The sequence below is a fragment of the Ilyonectria robusta genome (genome assembly GCF_021365365.1).
Source record: "Ilyonectria robusta strain PMI_751 chromosome Unknown BGZ61scaffold_4, whole genome shotgun sequence".
Taxonomy (NCBI): Eukaryota; Fungi; Ascomycota; class Sordariomycetes; order Hypocreales; family Nectriaceae; genus Ilyonectria; species Ilyonectria robusta.
In genome coordinates this window covers 589,425-607,848 of record NW_025764438.1, presented here as the reverse complement: position 1 = coordinate 607,848, position 18,424 = coordinate 589,425, and the positions used below count along the sequence as shown (strand labels likewise).

Sequence of the window (18,424 nt, the reverse complement as noted above, 5' to 3'; positions counted from 1 at the left end):
CATGGTTGCGTTGGTGCTGTGACGGTGATGCGGGAGAGCGTGATGGATCGCGGAGGCATCGTCTGTCTATGAGCCTGGATACAAATCGACAGGGCGGGCGCGAAGGACGGTTTTGATGCCCATGTCGAAGAAAGGACGCGCGGGAAGTAATTGGTAGTTGGTACTCTCGAGAAGGATCTAGGCTGTGATTCTTTGAGGGTCGGGCGTGGGAGTTGATTGCAAAGGAAACGGGGAACAAAAGGGAAGAAAGAGGCAGCTGCGGTCAGGCAGAGAGTGATATGGGGAAGAGCGAATAGGAAGGGATGACGCCGGGTCTAGTCTCGCAAGGCCGCCCTTGCCCACAAAAGCAAAAGCGGTCAGTTAGCCGACGGAGGGGGTTGTTGGAAGGGATAAAGAATGCGTGAGAGGGTTGATGGCGCTTTTTGAGGGCTACAAGCAAGAGCAAGCAAGAGCAAGCAGAAGCGGGTGGCGGCGGCGCGGGCGCAGTCGCTGTCGCGGGATTGAAAATGTGGCAGGGGCCACGTCGCGGACGCGGTCTTGATGAAGAGAAATGCCAGGAGCGGAACGGACACAGGCCGTGGTTCGTGGGTCGCAGCGTTGGCAACGTTGGTTTATGCAGCAGAAGGAAGCTAGAGTTACACTTAGATCCGTCGACCCATGTGACCCGTGCCCTGCCTTGGTTGGGCTTCTCGCCAGCCAACAATGGATCGGGATACAGCCGGAGAGCTGGTGCGGAGGTGGATGAGAAATCGGAAGCGAAGGTGACGTGGATTTGCTGCGGCGGGCTCCGTTGGCGAGCAGGAAAGTGGATATTAAGGCAAAGCGGGCTTCCTTATGCCTCTAGTCCGTACGCATTCGATCGGTGGCTGACGGCGGTCGTTGTGAGAGGAGAGAGAGGACAGAACGGGAATGTCTGTTGCGCGGGCGAGCGGCGAATCGCGAGATGTCTCGTGGGGAGGGGGTGAGTGCGTGCGTTGCGTGTCTTGGACCTTGGGGCCGAGAAGGTTTCTGAGCAGCTCGGAGCTGGGGAAGCTGTGGTCACTGAGGGGGCTTTGCGTTGGGCTGCTTTGGCGTTGATGCGGAAAAAGGAGAAAGGGAATGGTATGCAGGTAGATATGAAACAAACAGGAAACAAACGGGCAACAACAAAATGAATAAGAGAATGACTGGCTTGCTGGCTGGATAAAGAACACACACACAGACGAAGACGAGGATGAAGGGTTTAAAGGAGGACAGGAGATGAGTAGGCAGGTCGGCTGGGAGAAAGATGATGAAATGAGGTGGATGAGAATGGCCTGGCCCTTTTCCGAATCTGGCCAAACACCGCCGGGGTACTGAGATGGCGCACCAATTCTGACAGCCTCTGACAGCCCCGGCCCTCTGGGCGACGCCTGAAATAGCACCCGCAGCCCGAGAAACCGCTACGCAAGCACTGTAGCAAGCGCTGTAGCAACCTGGAAACAATAACAAGCACTGCAACACACGCACTGCGGCAAGCCCCCCCTGGAACGCCTCACCGAATCGCCCAACGCTAAACCGCTACATGGCTGCTGGCCCATCAACCGATAGACGACCGAGCCAAGGCTCCCAGGCCCCCTGGACGGGCACTACACAAATATTTCCATTCCATGTACGACGCGGCCGGGGTCTGGACTGGTACCGTGGGATATCATTTTGATTACGGCTGTGGATGGAGGCGGGAGAGTACGACTCTTCAGGTTGTATCCCGATGCAGACGCAGGTGCAAGGTAGCATGAGTAACACGTCGACGGATGTTACAGCGGACGACAGAAAGCCATCCCTCAAAGAGATCCATCTATATTCTCAGAACTGACACCCACAAAACCCAATTCACAAGTCCGCTTAGATGGGGTCATCTGTCATCCATCCAAACATCACAAGCCACATTGCCACAATACCACCATGGACAAGCATCACACCCCCGTCACTCTCCATCTCCGTGCTTGCAGCATTCCCCTGTCTGTCAACAGTCCCCATGTCCTGTGTACGGGGACGTGTCCTTCGTTTGTTTTCTTCTTATTATTCCTATTTCTGGGCGCTGTCGTCATTGCTTTATCCTGCCACTATCCACACCCACACGCCACGGCTGCATCTCGCCTGGCCCCGGCACATTTCGACATCCGCCAACCACACGGCCAGGAACCATCCCATCCCGTCTTCCCGCTGTTGTGAACCCCTATCCCCTGTACGCAGGGTCCCAAGTGGGAAACAAAACAGAGACACGGGCAAGACAGGTCGCAGTCGCGGAGGCCACATGCCTACGGTCTATGGTGTAAGACAGCTGGCCAGGGGATATGCAGTTCGCCATGGGACAGGGGGTTTGACTAAGATCGTCCAATGCCATCCGTGGTTCGAAAATGTAGTCACAAGTCGTGTTTCTCGCTCCTCGTTTCTCGTTCCTCCCTCCTTGCCACCCTCATTCCCATCTCATCTGGTTCAGCCCGTTCGCTTCATCACATTCTCTTCATCACATTCTCTTCATCACATTCTCTTCATCACATTCTCTTCATCACATTCTCTTCATCACCCGTCCCTCCAGTTTCTCCCAACTTGGCTACCCTCACCTGAGATTGGTTGCGACAGCACAGACAGATATAATTCAGCTACCTCCAATCATCAGCTCATCTTTCCTCAGCCCAGATCACATCGCCTCATTGTGCCTCAGCTCATCCATCCCATCTTATCCCGTCTGTCGTTTTCATCCCGTCTTTCATGTAGCCCGCATCGCGTCACACGGCCAGTCACGCATAATCAGTCACACAGTCACAGACAAACATAAATCGTATCCGTCAAATATGCACTCGTCATCGTCTCTCTTCAATAGCTAGTATGTACTGTAACAAGGTAGGAAAGAGCGTCATTGGATAGATGCCCGTGTCAAGTTGCCATGACCATGCACACCCTCATCCTCCTTGGGAACCTTCAACTCCCCCGTTGAATTAGTTTCGTAACTGTCATGCTCAGCGTCCCTTTTTAGTGCCCAAATGAAATCCCAAACCCAAATAAATAATCCACCGACCCGTCCAATACATTTGCGCCACCTTGGGGACTGAGCCCGCGCTCAACGCCCCAAAGTCCAGAAGAAAAAATGACGCCAGAATCTAATGCGGTACTCCAGGCAAAGCAACAAAATCCTAGACTCCTACCCGGTTTCTCCACCAAAAATCATAAACAAAAGGCTCAAAGCTCTCCGGTGAGGCTCTAGCCCCGTGTGAGAATCTCCGTCATGGCATTAGGGTCTACCTCGGCGCTCATGGCCCAATTCAACGCTTGCTCGGCTGACATGGTCGGAGGCTCATCGACACCCCGTCCCAATACACCGGCAATCAAGTTCTCGTCTTGGTTCGCAACTCCCTCTGGGGGAAACTGCAGCCATTGGTCAACGTCAAAGTCGGTTCCAGCTACGGCGTTCCAGTCGAATTCGTCGTGGCCTTGCATGAAATCCAGGTCCATCTGCTCCACATCCAGCTGGATCTCCTCTGAAGCACCGCTTGCGCTCGGTGTAATCCCGGCTCCCGGTGACTCCAGCTCCGTCTGTGGCGGTGAGTTGGTTGACAACTCCAGGGCCGCCGCGTTGACCGTGTTGGGCGGCATCATTCTCGTCGGTGTCGGTGTTGGTGTAGGCTGGGGCTCCTTCTTAGGTCGCTCGTTGAAGAGGGACTCAGATGCCGTCATATACGGTGCGTTCTCGGGAGGCGGCGTTTGAGCGCTAAACTCGACCGGCACCCGCTTCATCATCGCAATAGTCGACGGGGCAATATTCGCGTTGATATCGATCGCCGCCTTCCTCAAGGCTGCGTCAAGGAATCCTGTCGCATAGTCGGCAGCTGCATATACTTCGCGCAGCTTCTCCATCACTCGCATGCACTGTCGGAATCCCCTAGTCGCACGTTCACGGGACTGTGGCGCCGGGTTCTTCATCTCTAAGAGGTGGATGATCATGGCCGGCAGAATGACAGTTACACCGGTAGTAGGGAGGAAGCGCTCCAGGCGGCACTGGTGCAGCTCCGTCGCCATGCGGGTGATGTGCATGGCAGCATCACGCACTCTCAGACGAGACATGTCCTGGACCTGACGAGATGTCGTGGGGGCCTGGAGGGGCGATGAAGGCAGGAATTGGGGTCGATGCAGGGCAGAGATGGTCGTGTAATAAACCATGTGCAGGAGAGTTCGCTGCACCGCAATGGTAGATCGGCCATCCTTGACGTCCAACGGAGTAAGGGTACGGAACTGGCAGCAGGTCGGCAGGGACTCGGCCCATGCCATAAGTTCGTGGTCCACCTCGGTAACGCTCTCAACATTGTCGAGCTGCTTGTTAGGGAACAGCATCATGGTGCTGTTTGTGGTGTTCTCGGGCTTCATCTTATCCCGGATCAAAACAGAGTACTGAGCCTTAAGCATGTGGCTGATGCATACGCAGAGCTGGGCCTTGGCAATACACATGATGGCCAGCTCTCGCTGCATATCAACATCCCGAACGAGGGTGCATGAGGCCGGGATGACTGTGTTGTCCTCCGGAAGAACCTCAATTTCAAAATCACTCTCCTCCAGCATGGGGACATCAAAGTCCTCATCCTTGATGCGGGTCGGCCGCCTCATGCCCAGAGCGATAAGCCGGTCTCGCATGAAGCAAGACCACCATATCCGCTTCCAGAGCTTCTGCTTAGCGGGAGTCATGCTCGTAGATCCGGGATTGCGGTGAAGTCCGATGGTGTGTGCAAGTGAGATTGCCACTCCCATCCAGTGCCAAGTGTCCTTCTGGTCATCTGGTGTCTCATACCAGTACGTCATCAGAAGCAGTGCCTGAACGAGAATAAGGCGGTCTGACTCGTAGTCGAAGTCGTAGAGCAACTATTGACATGTGAATATCGATCTAACGTCATCGCTTAGCCAGGGGTGCGATAAACTTACCCTTGTCTTCTGGAAAAAAGATTTGCGGGCGGCCTTGCGCGTGGTGTAACCCCCTTCTCGGAGGTACTTCATATCCACGAAAGCAGATGCCGCAAACATCACGGCCTGATACAAGAACAGACTAGTCTGGCCATTGCGTCCGTCACGGGTGTTGATGGTGCCGAGGAAGTGGTTGAGGTCCATGAGTGGCATGTAAGGGTGGACAAATTCGACGTAAGCTTGCAACAGAGCGTTCTGGAGCGGCAGGGTGGGGAGTGACAGGGCACCCTTGATGTGGAGGTACTTGACATCCTCGGCAGCAATCTTAGTCGGTAGGGGGCGTAGAAAGGCGGGGAGCTTGGAGCTGTTGTTGTTGTTGTTGCTGCTGCTGCTGATACTGGTATTGTCTGCCTCCTCGACGGAGTTGATGAATTGGGACGTGCGCAGGTTGTCAAACACCGAGGCTGTGGTCATGAGGTTTGACCACCCCACGCGCTGTGAGCTACCCTCAGTGGAATGCAGCTTATTGAGTAGTACGGGGTCATGACGGTAGCCAGAGCGTTGGTCTAAGGGGTCTCGTGGTCAGCAATAGCGTCTCACTGTCATCTTCCATCTTCATGTGATCGAGCGTCGGGGTTGCGAGAGGCGGGGTACAGGGGGGGAAGTGGGACAGAGCGGCTGAAAGTGCGGAGAACGGAGGCGTTCTCCAAAAATGGCACTAGCCAATCAGAGGGCGGATCAAGAGCGCGCACAAAAAGCAAGTTCCGGCGTCAGCAAAACTCACAGATCATGTGTGGCACATGGTTATCGAGGCCGGAATTGTTCAGAAAGCTGCTCGGGCCGTCAATGCTGCTCGTGGAAATGGCAGAGCCGCTGCTAGGGCGTCGGAGGTCCGCGGTGCTTATCGCCAAGGGGTTGTTGGACGCCGTCTTGCATCGCAGCTGTGCCTCGGTGGGGGCGGCCTGGCCCACTGTGCTGGCCGTGAGATGATTCTTTCTGCGGTTTGTGTTAGTTGGAATTCTGGTTAAGCGCTGCAGCGGCATTGTATGACGCGATCTCCTCGGGAGCCGCGGCGAGCCGGAAAGGAGCTGCAAGGGGCTCCGTTGAAAATCGGCATATGAAGGCCGGAAGGGATTTAATCCACTCACTTTCGTCTGCGGCTTTCTTGAACAACGCACTGTTCAGGTCAGTGACGGTTACGAAATTGAAAGCGGGCCAACAAGACCCGGAAGACCCGGTGCCTACCTCGACATTGTCCCAGCGACAGTTTCCACAAGGTGCGCCCTCAACAACGTCGCAGCGGACTTTGCGTGCTCGGCAAGACACACAAGCGCGAGCAGCCCGTCGCTTCGTCACTTTTTGGGGTGCCTCGGAATCATCATCGGGCGAGGCTCGCTTCTTGAGGTTCCTATCCGTGATGGTCTTGGCCGATGTGGATGCCGGCGACGGTGGGGCGGCGGATCCTTCTGATGCTTCAGCCGCCATGGTCGCGAAAATTGACGTTCTTTGGGTTAAATGGTAATTGGGTATCGTGAGTGTCCCCGGCCGGGTTTACAGAGTCCTTCCGATGGTTAAAAGTGGTGCAGATCGCCTGGAGCGGCTTGGTTATCAAAGGGTCCTGGAATGCGACGTCAAGTAATCCAATGAAGGTGGTACTAGGGTGCTGGTGGATGTAGTGTCCGAGAGTCCGGAATGGTGAACCTAACGGGAGAATGCGCGTGTTGACTTTTGACAATCATAGAAGCATCCGGTCAAGCGGACGATGGTGACAGAGGAGGGTGGCAGAGTGGAGATTTGTAGGCGTCGTGGATATGGTAGTCGTCGACGTCGGAGTAAAGTCGTTAATGGGTATCGATTAGATTCGTAGGCTAGTCGTCGTCGTCGTCGTGAAAGGCGGCGGTGATGTTGTCGTGGATAGTAAAGAGACTCGGTTGAGTGGAGAGTTGTCCTGGAGTGGAGAGTGGAGAGTTGTCTCTATTGAGGCAGGTAGGCGAGGCAGGTAGTTCAAGTGAGGCTCAACGTCGACCACGATCCCAGGGATTTGGTTAGAGCAAGCGCCCAAGTTCCCTCAGGGAGAGTGGTGGAAGTCAGTCACGGTTGGAGGAGACGGACACAGTCGAGGAGTTCGAAGCCAAGGGAACGGAAATCCGGGGGCGGCAGGTGGGGGGGGTGGGTGATTATTATATTCTGGTCGCTAGTCTGGACGAGGGCTCTCGAAGGGGCGAAGGAGTTTGGGCAGAGCAGGGCAATGCCAAGTGGAGGAGGAGGGTGTGTGTGACGCCTTCGTCGAGGGCGTGCTTACTTGGTCGAGGGGCAGCAAAGGCGACGATGGCGTCGAGGGGGACGCAAGCCCAGCACCTCGGAGGAGGGTGCGCGTAGTGGTCTGAGACCCGGATTTTGGATAGCGGCGTGGGCAACGGACGGACCTACACCAGACGCGGTAAGGCCGGAGCAAGGTACCGTACGGAGTCTGGAGGTGGCACCGTGGCATCGGGGAGCGTGCGTGCGCATGCCAAGCGTGCTCCTGCTGGGTAGTTCTGCTGGGAGCGAGGTTGTGGGGATCCCCCTCGGTCATGTTGGTGCGAATAGCAAGTCAGAGCAAGCGATTGCCTTGTGTGTGTGGGGATACCCCATCTAACTCTTCAAGTCCTCCTCCACTCCTAACGTCTCCTCAGCTGTGCCCCAGGCGCCCAGAGCCAACCGCGCCCAGATGACGATGCTCGATGCTGGGGGAGTTGCCGACTGGGCGTGGTGAAATCCCCGTTACTCGTCCCCAATAACCACGAGACGCCGACGCAGCGCTCCGGCCCCGTAATCCAGTTGTCCAAATGCACTTCTCCTCTCTGGGGTTGATTGTCTGGGGGGGAGGCCAGGGTGTTTCAATGGTCCGGCCCCGGGTCCTGTGTGCTGCGTGCAAGAGAGCGAAAATCTGTCGGACTTGGCCCTGGTTGGTCCCTCCCGGTGACTCTCGCGCTCCTCATACAACTCCTCACGCTCCCCATGGCTCGTTTAGCTCACCACGAGTGGTCGACGAAGCTCCCACCTTTGTTCTCGCCGGGCTTCTCTTTGTCCTGGGGTAGCCTTGGTGGACAACGCCTCCCCCTCCTTTCCGCCCCGGCTCCACGCGAGCATGCACCCCTCAGCATGGACTAGGCGCTGCCACACCAATCACACTGACACAGACGACTCCCTCCGACAACATCCCACTCCATCTCAACAGCAGAGACGGCAGCGAGGGACGACGTACGACAACAAGACGACGATACCATGCTCTGGTGTATGCTCTGAGAAGAATCAGGTGTAAGCCTGCGTGTTCTGCTGCGTCTGGTCGCCTCGATATGGCCACGTTCACACCACACCACCACAACGACCGCCACCCCAATCTTGTTCTCGACTCAAACCGTACCCACGCATCTCGCGCCCGCGCGGGGACGAGGTTGTATCAACGACGTAACGAGCAAGGCCGCAGCGGTTGATCAAGGTACGCACGCTAGAGCCGGCGGCATCAAACGTCACTTGCCATCAATTAACCTACCTAGGCAGCCCGCCAGACCCCTTGAGGATTTCGAGTCGCGAGGCAATGTTCCTTATTCTGCATTTCCCCAAATCGACTAGTAAGGGCTTCATTGGCTTCTCCGTCTCGTCTTGTCTCTCCTCTCTCATCCTCCCTACGGAGGAAACGTGCTTCATCTCATCTCGCCGTCTTTGAAATCAATCTTGCCAGATCTCACTGCATGCCATCCAGGAGGGGGCGGACTCCTGGTTGACCTGAACGAACCCCTTCCCGGCCCCGAGAACGCAGAGGCCGCCCGCACCCCAGCTTCTCCAGCGTAGACCAAGTAATCCAGCTGCTCGATTCGTCTTCGATCCCGGTTGCGGACCCCATTGCCAGGATGGCTGTTTTTCCAAGGCCTCCCCACAGTTTGTCATTATTGTGTGGAGCGGCCAATCACCTCCCCACAGTGGGCTTCGGATCGAGTCAGCAGCCCGTCAAGGCAAGGGGGGGTGTGAAGTTGAAAGACTGGGACATCACGAGCGCCGCAAACGCAGACGCAGGCCCTGCGCGTTGTGGGGATCATTCCGTTCAGCGTCCAGGGATACAGGTTTTTCCCAGGTCCAGTTGTTTTCCACGCTCCACTATGGAACAGCTTCCGGTGCTGGAGCTCTTACTCAAGATAGAAGCCGGGTGGATTGCGGAGGTGGGTACTTTGCTCCGTAACAAGGTCATGATGGTTCGCGAGTGCAGTGCCGTGATCCATGCCCAGGCCCTCCAATAACAATCCCAACTCACACAGGCCAGCTGTGGAATCGTGGGATTTCCCAAGCCTACCACTCCCCTCCCTCTCAACGTCCAATTCAAGCCATGGCAATGCCATCGAGAATATGAGGCAGCCACCAGAACTTTGAAGTGATATGATATGCAGGGAATATCTTCAGGCCGAGGCCCTGGGCGATGTGCCTTTAGTCCGACGCAAAGGCATTGCGGACGGGTGGAAACCTGACTTGCAGGATCGTGCTTGCGCCAATCAGAGGGTGTCATTTTTGCATCCGCGTGGCGGATCGACCAATAACGGAGATTAGTCGGCAAAGTTCGGTAATGGCCAGCCCTGAGGCAAAAGGAAAGCCTGGTTAGGAGGTGGCCAACAATTCCATTGCGGGCGAATCAAACTGCGAGGAAATCTCTGTTGTCGTCGCCCGGACGCTTGGGGCTTAGGGGGTGTGAAGCGTGAGCTGCGAGGTGTGAGACGGCTCGATGACACGGGTTCTGGCTCAACCCAACGGTGCATATCCTTGCGGGAGGCTCCGGGACTCCAGAACCTTAACGCTTGGCGAAACGTACATCAATTGATAATTATAACGATGACTCGGCAGTTCAGTCATCAGGGTGTCGGTCAGAGAAAGTGAGTATATAGTGCAGAGCTCAATGATTGTGTGTGTTGAGGTTATCGGCCTTCACAACTAGGACCCGTGTGAAGCTGCAAAGCCACCGCCAGCTTAGCTAAGCGCCGATACGAAACGGCAGGATCCCATCCCATCGCGGCCATGGATACCTCCTTCCAAACCAAGGAGCATGACTGTGCGTCGTACCTGCCCGCTGTCAGGCACAGTCAGTCAGGGCTCACAAGGTCATGCAAATTCGCTCTTCTCCACCTCCATCCTCCACCTCCATCCATCCCACATAATCTTGACACACGCCGGCTGCGTTCTGTCATAACTGACACCCGCGCCTCCCGTTGCTTCGTACACCTCGCTTCCCTGACGCCATTGCCTGTACCGTTGCCCGTACCGGTACCATACCTGAACCCAACCGCATCCGTCTTCCTGGAGCTGAGCTCTTCCAATTCATGCAGCGCTATCCCTACAGCACAGCTCTCGTTCTTCGAATTAGGCTCGGAAAGCATCTCTGACCGCCAAAGCGCCAATTGCTCAGTCTCTCTCGCCCGGGACGACTAACGAGGTGGCATGACCAAACAAATACTTAGGATCAATTCAATAGCCGTCCCGATCCCGCCGCGATGCAAGTCAATCACCGAAACCAGGCCCCAGCCAGCCTCAGCGGAGCCCAGACCTCGGTGGAGTGGTGGAGTCCCGGCCCCGGTGCGGGTCCAGTTGGGCTCTCAAACGTAGCTACCCTCCATCGGCCACGTACCGACACAATGCGGTGTGGGCGGGGCGGAATTAAACGTCCGCCCACACCCCTGGCCGTTCTTGGTACACGCCTCCGGGCTGCATGGACTTCAAAGTCCAGGCAAGCGGGTCAATTGCTATTCACTTTTCCACACAAGGCTGTCGATTTTTTTCCCATGGGAGGGTGTGGATCATTTCCGTCCAGTGCGTCTCGTGCCAGGTCAAGGTCGTCGACATGCAGTAGCTTGACGTGATGGGCCTGATAATTGAGCTCTTTATTTCTGGATCTTGCCCGTCGGTGAGAACAAGTCCGGCCTAGCGAACTCTACGGATGCTGGGACAATTGCCATGTTATCGCCAGCAATTCATCGGAAACTTTCCGTAAGTTCCGGGTGTATTTGAAATATCAATGATCAGCGTTGAATTTGTCGTCTTCAGCGTGGGGGGGCGGGTTTTCTCGTATGCTATGTCGAACCTCACTCGAACAGCATATATGATGCACCTTTGGGTGAGAGGATGCCCCAGAAGAGATGGAGGAGGGGTAGGTTATCTCCCGGCGGCGGAGGGCGTGTCATTGTTCCAACCCCAAAAAAGCCATTGCTGATTTCTGCTCACTCAAGGCCAACTTCCGACGGCGAGGTACGGTGTGCGGATGCTATATTAGCTTATTCTAGAAACGCCGTGCATCTCTTTGGATGGGTACGCCGTACACAACTACGGGATGGACCCTCCTAGACAAAGCAAGCGGAGACAGATCGTCGCCGTGATTATTACAGTAATGTTCATCGATTGACATCCCCACTCGTGTCCACATCCCCAGAATTTTGTGGAGGATCAGAATGCGTCGTCAGTCGCATCACATCGAACCCTCCGTGTTTCTCCAGGTATTGGTCCACTCTGGTCAGGAACACGCGGAGGAACACGCGGAGGTGCACCCGATACTGAGGTGGCATCTAAGATTACCACGCTGCAACGATGGGGCATGGCGGGCTGTTCTCCGGCAGCGCAATCCGGGCTCGTCTTTGTATCCGAGGCCAGTGGACGTTGTGGGTGGTCCAGTTACCGCATCCTGGCGGCACGGCAGAGGGTTTCGGCTGTTGCCACAATGGAAGGATACGCCGCCTGCTTCCGGGGGCTGGCGTCTCGCAGGATTCATGATGCTTAGGGAATGCACCCAGACAACGACCAGGCAATGCACTGCCTACGCCACCTCGTCTGCATGCTTCATATCCAATCCCTCACCTCCCGGCGCCTCCCACGACGCCCATTCCGAGGGCTCCGACCCCCAGGTCCCGAAAACCGGGGCCGGGCCCGGAAGCGGTCTCCACCAGCCACCAACTGATGCCCCATGCGCACTACCGGCCAGAATCACCACCAAAGTGCCCTTCCAAGATGGCTGGCCATGGCAATGTCGAAGAACCAAACAAACCACCCTTGCTCGATTAACAAGCCCTCCACCCACCCTCAAGCTCCGTCCAATGGCATGGCCGTCGTTTCCCTTGACCACAAATTGTCTCATCTTTCCTGCCGCCACACCCCTCATTACCCCCGTCGCAGAATTGCCTCACACACATTCGCTGGTTGCTGCCACAAGACGCCAACCGGCACCTACCCCGGTCAGCCCCGCTCGGCCCCGAGCTTTCCTGCGAACCTCCGCTCGGCTACCGACGCGATCCACGGCCATCTCCCGCGCCTACCCATCTTACGACGTCTGGGCCACGAACAAAAACCACTTCCCCCCCAACGCCCTCGCCCGCGCGTGGGTCTCCCCTCTCCTCGAGATCTCGATACCCTCGGCTCGACTCCATTTTACCATGGGTGCTGGTGGCCCTTGCTCGTGCCCTTGGTCGCTTCAACAGTGGCTCGGGAATCCATCATCACTTACAGCCCCAACCCAGCATCAACACCATCACCAGGACCTCGCAACGTCGGGAACCAGCAAGGCTGTGTGCCCTCAACAAACGTTGGCGGTGGGAGCTTGCTTGCTCGCCCAGCATTGCTCGCTCAATAAGGCATGTCCATCCATGTCCTTCATCTGGCGCCAGTCGGCTCGGCCTCATCAACGGACTGCCGAAAACATTGTCCGCTCCATCCTTGAGATCGCCGGTAGCCCTCCTAGGTCCTGCCCGGGGATACTTTCCCAGGCAATTTCCAAGTCATGTGATCCACTTAGTCGGCTTCTCGTACCAGGAAATAATTCGAGAAGCCGGAGGGAGGTAAGTCAAGTCTTCTAATATCTCTCAATCTCCGAGCGGGACAATTTTATCAAGTTCCTTTGTGGCATCCATGGTATGACACCCACGGTATGCCACCATCACGCCTCATCAAACATGTCGATCACATTATGTGTATCACTACATCACGGCATCATGACGACACGAGTTCGGTAAGGCTCAATCCTTGTTCAACAATTTCATCTACCAGTACGTACGACTTGCCACACCTCGTTTTTTCCCAACTCTTCTATGCCATCAATACCAGATGGAAATAATTAAATAGCCGTTAACGCATGACGCAGATATGAAACGCAAAATCGCCCATCATTGGGCCCGCTCAGCAGAGTGCTCATGGCCAGCGATCGAAGCGCTGGAATGGCATGAGTAGGTATCAAGATCATTGGCGAGGGAGAAGACTACCATCTGTTTGCTAAAACGGAAGTCCGTTCGAGTCATCCAGATGTAGCAATCTCAAAACGCCCAAGTGCTGCTGTTTCCGCAAGTGCGGTTGCTCATCGAAGAGGGTACACACCCCTCTCTCACTCATCCATCTTCGACAAGGTCGTCGGAACGGATGCACCAGTGTGCTGGGACGCATGCTTCGTTCCCTCACAGGTGGGTCTTGGCGGTGGCGGCGTTATCGGCGAAGCAGAGAGGATCGTAGATGTGCTGCTTGATGTAGGTGTTCAGAGCAACATCACCCCACTCCTCCCACTCAGTCCACTGAGCCTCGGGAAGTTCTGAAACTCCAGCACGGCGGGCAGCCTTCATCACCTCTCGGGCAACGATGACGCTAGCGTCACGAACACGCTCAATGCGGGGGTAGATGAGACCCTTCTGGATCTCATCAGCGTTCAGCGAGCCAGACAGAGCGGCGGCCGAGGTGTACACCATCTCATCAGTGATGCGGGTCGCCTTGGCGAGAATGGCACCGAGACCCAGACCAGGGAAGACGTAGACGTTGTTACCCTGGTTGGGGTAGTAGGTGGTGGCGCTGGTCTCATCGCCGAACTTGGCCTTCACGGGGTTGAAGGGAGAGCCTGAGGCGAAAAGGACACTGCCCTCAGTCCACTGAATAGCCTGCTCGAATGTGCATTCGGCCTTGGTCAGAGGATTGCTGAGGGGGAAGAGGATGGGACGACGACCAACGCCACCCCACTCGACAGAGTTCTTGAGTGCAGTGACAACGGACTCGGTGAAGACACCGAAGGTCGCAGTCAGACCGACAAGGGCACTGGGCTTGACGTACTCAATGACTTCCTCGAGAGTACGGAACTGCTGGCCATTGTTGTCAGTACGGGCAAAGTACTTCTTGTGCTCAGCGAGACGGTCACCACGGTCCTTGGTAACAAGACCCTTGGTGTCTACGAGCCAGAACTTGTCACGAGCAGCCTCCTCGGTCAAACCACGTCGAGTGTAGTACTCAACGAGCTGCTTAGCGACACCAACACCGGCGGAACCTGCACCCATGAAGACCAGACGCTGGTCCTCAAGGGGGACGCCAGAGAGATCTACGGCACCAATATAACTAGTGGTCTGTTAGTCCTGATACTAGTGGTATCGCGTGGCTTGGAATTTTGCTTACCCTGCGAGGACGACGGCACCAGTTCCCTGGATATCATCGTTCTTAGATTTAGGTTAGCGAATCCAATCGTTATTTTTTTATTGTCACACCTTGACTCACGAAGCACTTGTACTGGTTACGGTATCGGTCGAGGTAGTCGAAGGCCTTCTGGCTCTCGAAGTCTTCGAATTGAACAACCATGTCAGGGAAGACCTCGTGGACAGCCTCCATGAACTCATCCATGAATCCCTGCTGCTCCTCGAATGAGGGGCGTTTCTGGCGCAGACCAAGGTAGAAGGGGTCCTTGAGGTTATCCTCGTTGTTGGTACCGCAATCCAGGACAATGGGCAGGGTCTTATCGGGGTGGATACCGGCAGCGCCGGTGTACAAGGCAAGCTTGCCAACCTACAGGGGTAGGTGTTAGTGAGGCCCCATACTAAACACGAGCTTGAAGGGGAGTCCATACCGAAATACCAACACCGTTGATACCCAGGTCACCCAGTCCGAGAATACGGGAACCATCAGTCACGACGCAGATCTCGGGGGTCTTGCAAGGCCAGTTCTGGAGCATGGTGCGGATGGACTTGCGCTGCTTGATGGAGATGTACAAAGCCTCGGGGCGGGTGTAGAGGCTTGAGTACTGTAGGCACACATCACCGATGGTGGGGGTATAGACAAGGGGCATCAGGTCGCGGATGTTATCTATGAGGAGGCGGTAGAAGAGGTCGATGTTCTGGTCCTTGATAGTGGACAGGTACAGGTATTGGTCGATGGGGGTCGAGCGGCTGCGGATCATCTTCATGGCTCGGGCGCACTGGGTCTGGAAGCTCTCCATGGTGTGGGGGAGAAGACCGGTGAGGTTCTTGGAGACACGCTCCTCGGGGGTGAAGGCGAGACCTGGGGAAGACAATGTCAGCGGAGGTATTTCTCACACGAAGCAGAAGCGACCAGACGACAACCCGAGTTCGAACCCGACGACGATTACAATTTGGAGGAGGGCAGGGGACAGGGTGATGTCGGGACCAAGACGTGGACGTCAAGTCAACAACACCATGACGATGTTGAGGACCAACAAGAAGGAGGCACACTCACCCTTATTCCAGAAAGGCTCGCGGACGATCTGGTAACCGGCAGCCTGCTCCTCGTTGAGGTACTCGGTGGGACGGTCCTGCTTGACCTCCGCATAGTGGTTCTGGGCATAGCCCCGGTGCTGGTCAAGAGTAGCCATCTTGATCTTTTGTTCAATGGCAGAGATATCGACGTTGGACATGGGATGGGAATGTGTCAAGCTTCGACTGAAAGGACACGGGAATGTCAGCATTGTTATACTTGTGGAGGGGGAGCAGGGAGTACGGACGATGACGGAGTTGATGAGCGAGGCGTGTGGATTTCAGAACTGGAAGTGCTATAGGGAGACGACGCCATGGGGCGGAAGAGATGGGGTGACTTGGATGAACAAGAATAGGAGAAACGGGGGAGCGGCAGTCGAGGGCGATTATTAGTAGTCGCGGTGACAGCAGCAACGAGGGGGACAACAGCAGACGAGCGGGTGAGAGCAGACGATGTTGCCGTGCGCAAGGGGCCGCTAACGAGGAAAAGTCGGTTTAAGACGTTTTGGGCACACCCGGGACCCGAAGGAGAGGCGGCCATGGTCGAGAGGCCCATGCTGCGGCAAGGTGAGAGAGAGAGCGGAGAAGTGGTGGGAGGCCGGGGGTGCGCGGGTGTGTGTGAGAGAGTGTGAGCGTCTGCTTGACACTTCGGCGTCAGTCAATTCGTACCCGGAAGGGGGGCAAAACGAGAGGGCAAGAGGTGCAGCAGCAGATCAGGAGGAACGGACGGGCCACAGGGCGAACCAGGGCTTGAGGTGACGACGGTGACGGGACGGCGAGAGAGGTTTCAGCGAGCACCAACGAAAAGTCTGCGGCGCGGCCGAGTGTGCGGAGCATCCCTGTTGGCTGGGTGTAGACGGAGGCGTCGGCGTCGGCGGGCGGGCATAGGGATGTTCGGGGCCCTATTTCGGGGCGTGGATAGTTGGGTGGAGGCCATGGTGGGAGGATGGGATGGAGGGATTCACTCTTTGGAGTGTGTGTGGATGGGCGTGGATGAGTGTGGATGAGAGTGGATGATGTGTGGGATGGGGAAAAGCATGGGGGAATTTGGGCATTGGGACTGCTGTGGTAGGTGGGCGGCCGCGTGGGAACCTGGGCTGGAAGGAACGGAGGGGGGGTGGCAAGAGGCGTAACGGGGGTGGCTAAGGGGACAGCGGCAGGTGCATATCGATGTATCGAGGTCCGGAGTACCAAGTATCGAGGTACCCAGAGCATGGGTACCGGCAGTACGTACCTCGGGAAGCGGGACCCTTTAGCTGCAGGTGCCTTTTGGGCTTCGGGTGTCCACCTCAAGTCAGGGCGGCTTATTGCTGAGTATTGCGGGTGCTTGTTCGCGCGCGTGATGTTCTCTAGGTGCAGGTGTGAGTAAGTGGAATTGTGTGCGTGGCTCGTCCTTGCTCTCTCTTGTTGAGTGCGCGGTGGAGAGAGGACCAGCTGAGGGCGGAATTGTGGCTGTTGATGGGAGAAAGGAGTATTGGGAGATACGCACGGAGAAAAGCTGTTATGTGTGTGAAGCGATTGACTCACGCCCACGCACGTCAGGACGCAGCGGCACGCCGGCGGGCCAGGATTGATTCGGGGGCAGGAATCTGGGGTGAAGCGTTTGCCAGGCGAGGGCCCAGAGCGCCGTCCAGAAGGGCAAAGGGGTCGACAACACGAGGGTAATGGGGTGATGGTGGGGGTCACGTCACGTTGTTTCGCCTCGGTGTCGGGGGGCGAGCTGAGCTGGCGACAGGCTGTGCACCAGGAGGCAATTACTGCGCGGTGTTGGTGATGCGGCTGCTTGCTGGTTGCTTGGTGGGAAGGGTTAGAGGGTGCAATTTCCAAGGTGGCTCGCGATCCTCACCTTTCACCGTCGCCGGGTCTTTTTTTATCCCGGTTTTTTAAGATTCCGTTTCTCTGCCGCCAAATTTTTTCGTTGGGGCAAGTAGGGCATGCTGAGAGGAACAGTGACTCTTGCTACGTAATAGTTGGCCCGTTTTCAACCGGACGCGAGTCTAGAAGATGAGGGCAAGCGACAAACGGAGCACAGGAGACGGACGTATCATTGACGGTGACTGGCTCCGACTCCGGGGCACTTTCAGAGCCTGACCGAAAGCGCCCCATTGCATGCGGCCGTGAGAAAAGGCCCCCAGCGACATGCCCATGCTGTCATGTTTTCTAAATTCCCAGTCAGACATTTGAGATTTCGGGGCATGGAAAAATAGTGAGACTAGGTGTGGCTCGGCCCCTCCTCTGGTGGCCCCTTCGTCTCCCACTTGCTTCCTAGTCGCCCGGGGGCCTTGGCTGGACGGGCTGCTGCCGGTTGGATGTTGGATCCTCAAAGCCCCAGCCCGGCCGCCGAGTGCCATCCACTTTCGGCGCCGGATACCCTGTCGAGGCCGTCGCATCGTGCATATTCAATCATCCGTGGCCTTGGGGTTCTGTCCCATGTACGATACGCGTGCTGCACACCGTGGCCGGCGGCGAAGAGGGAGAAAAACACACCGTCATCCTCAAACAACTCCTCTCACGCACCAGTTTTGGAAACCCCGCCGCACAGAAGGTAGCTTTTGAGGGGATGAACTGTCGTCCCTCCCTCCTCCCAAATGTCACATCCCCCACTTCCGTCGGTGGGTTGACCCTCTCACTCCGGCCGAGGACGGACGGACACGGCGCTACATGCCGTTAGCTGAAGCGTAATTGGGTCTTGCGCGTCGTGTGAGCCCGCTCGTTGAGACTTCCAGAGCCCGCCCAGAACCAGTCAAAGTGGGCTATGTTTCCATCTTGGGACAGTGAGATGCGACAGCATGACAGGCCACGTCCTGCGACGGACATGCCACGGTGCGATGATGTACAGGTACCGGCGACCCGCCTCTCATACCACGATGGCCATCTTCACCCCAGGATCGCCCGCAAGAGGAGACTTCCCGCATTGATTACCCATCAGCCAACCCTACCCAGGTTGTTGGTTTGCGGCCCGATCCCCCTTGAGATGGAAGCAAAAGGAAAGAAAG

General features: G+C 56.4%; 4 protein-coding genes across 4 annotated transcripts; 2 read left to right on the top strand and 2 right to left on the bottom strand.

Annotated features, from left to right (window-relative positions):
• Window positions 1–229: 229 nt before the first annotated feature.
• On the top strand, window positions 230–1,001 carry BGZ61DRAFT_159996 (uncharacterized protein). The gene has a single exon (XM_046237454.1). It carries the CDS (start codon window positions 507–509, stop codon window positions 963–965), a length of 459 nt encoding a protein of 152 aa, XP_046108238.1. The 5' UTR covers window positions 230–506; the 3' UTR covers window positions 966–1,001.
• A 2,221-nt stretch (window positions 1,002–3,222) lies between these two features.
• Window positions 3,223–6,396, bottom strand: BGZ61DRAFT_344779 (fungal-specific transcription factor domain-containing protein; the record flags this gene model as incomplete). Its single annotated transcript, XM_046239733.1, has 5 exons — window positions 3,223–4,872; window positions 4,933–5,477; window positions 5,696–5,907; window positions 6,060–6,088; window positions 6,157–6,396. 5 exons carry the CDS (start codon window positions 6,394–6,396, stop codon window positions 3,223–3,225), a joined length of 2,676 nt encoding a protein of 891 aa, XP_046108237.1.
• Window positions 6,397–11,378: 4,982 nt separating this feature from the next.
• On the top strand, window positions 11,379–12,773 carry BGZ61DRAFT_474131 (uncharacterized protein; the record flags this gene model as incomplete). Its single annotated transcript, XM_046248545.1, has 1 exon — window positions 11,379–12,773. One exon carries the CDS (start codon window positions 11,379–11,381, stop codon window positions 12,771–12,773), a length of 1,395 nt encoding a protein of 464 aa, XP_046108236.1.
• Window positions 12,774–13,364: 591 nt separating this feature from the next.
• Window positions 13,365–15,547, bottom strand: BGZ61DRAFT_344829 (uncharacterized protein; the record flags this gene model as incomplete). The annotated part of the gene is made up of 5 exons (XM_046239738.1): window positions 13,365–14,283; window positions 14,341–14,381; window positions 14,440–14,724; window positions 14,786–15,216; window positions 15,412–15,547. 5 exons carry the CDS (start codon window positions 15,545–15,547, stop codon window positions 13,365–13,367), a joined length of 1,812 nt encoding a protein of 603 aa, XP_046108235.1.
• Window positions 15,548–18,424: the final 2,877 nt, after the last annotated feature.

Coding starts and splice junctions, on each gene's coding strand:
- BGZ61DRAFT_159996 (XM_046237454.1), top strand. CDS start 507: ATGTGGCAGGGGCCACGTCGCGGACGCGGTCTTGATGAAGAGAAATGC.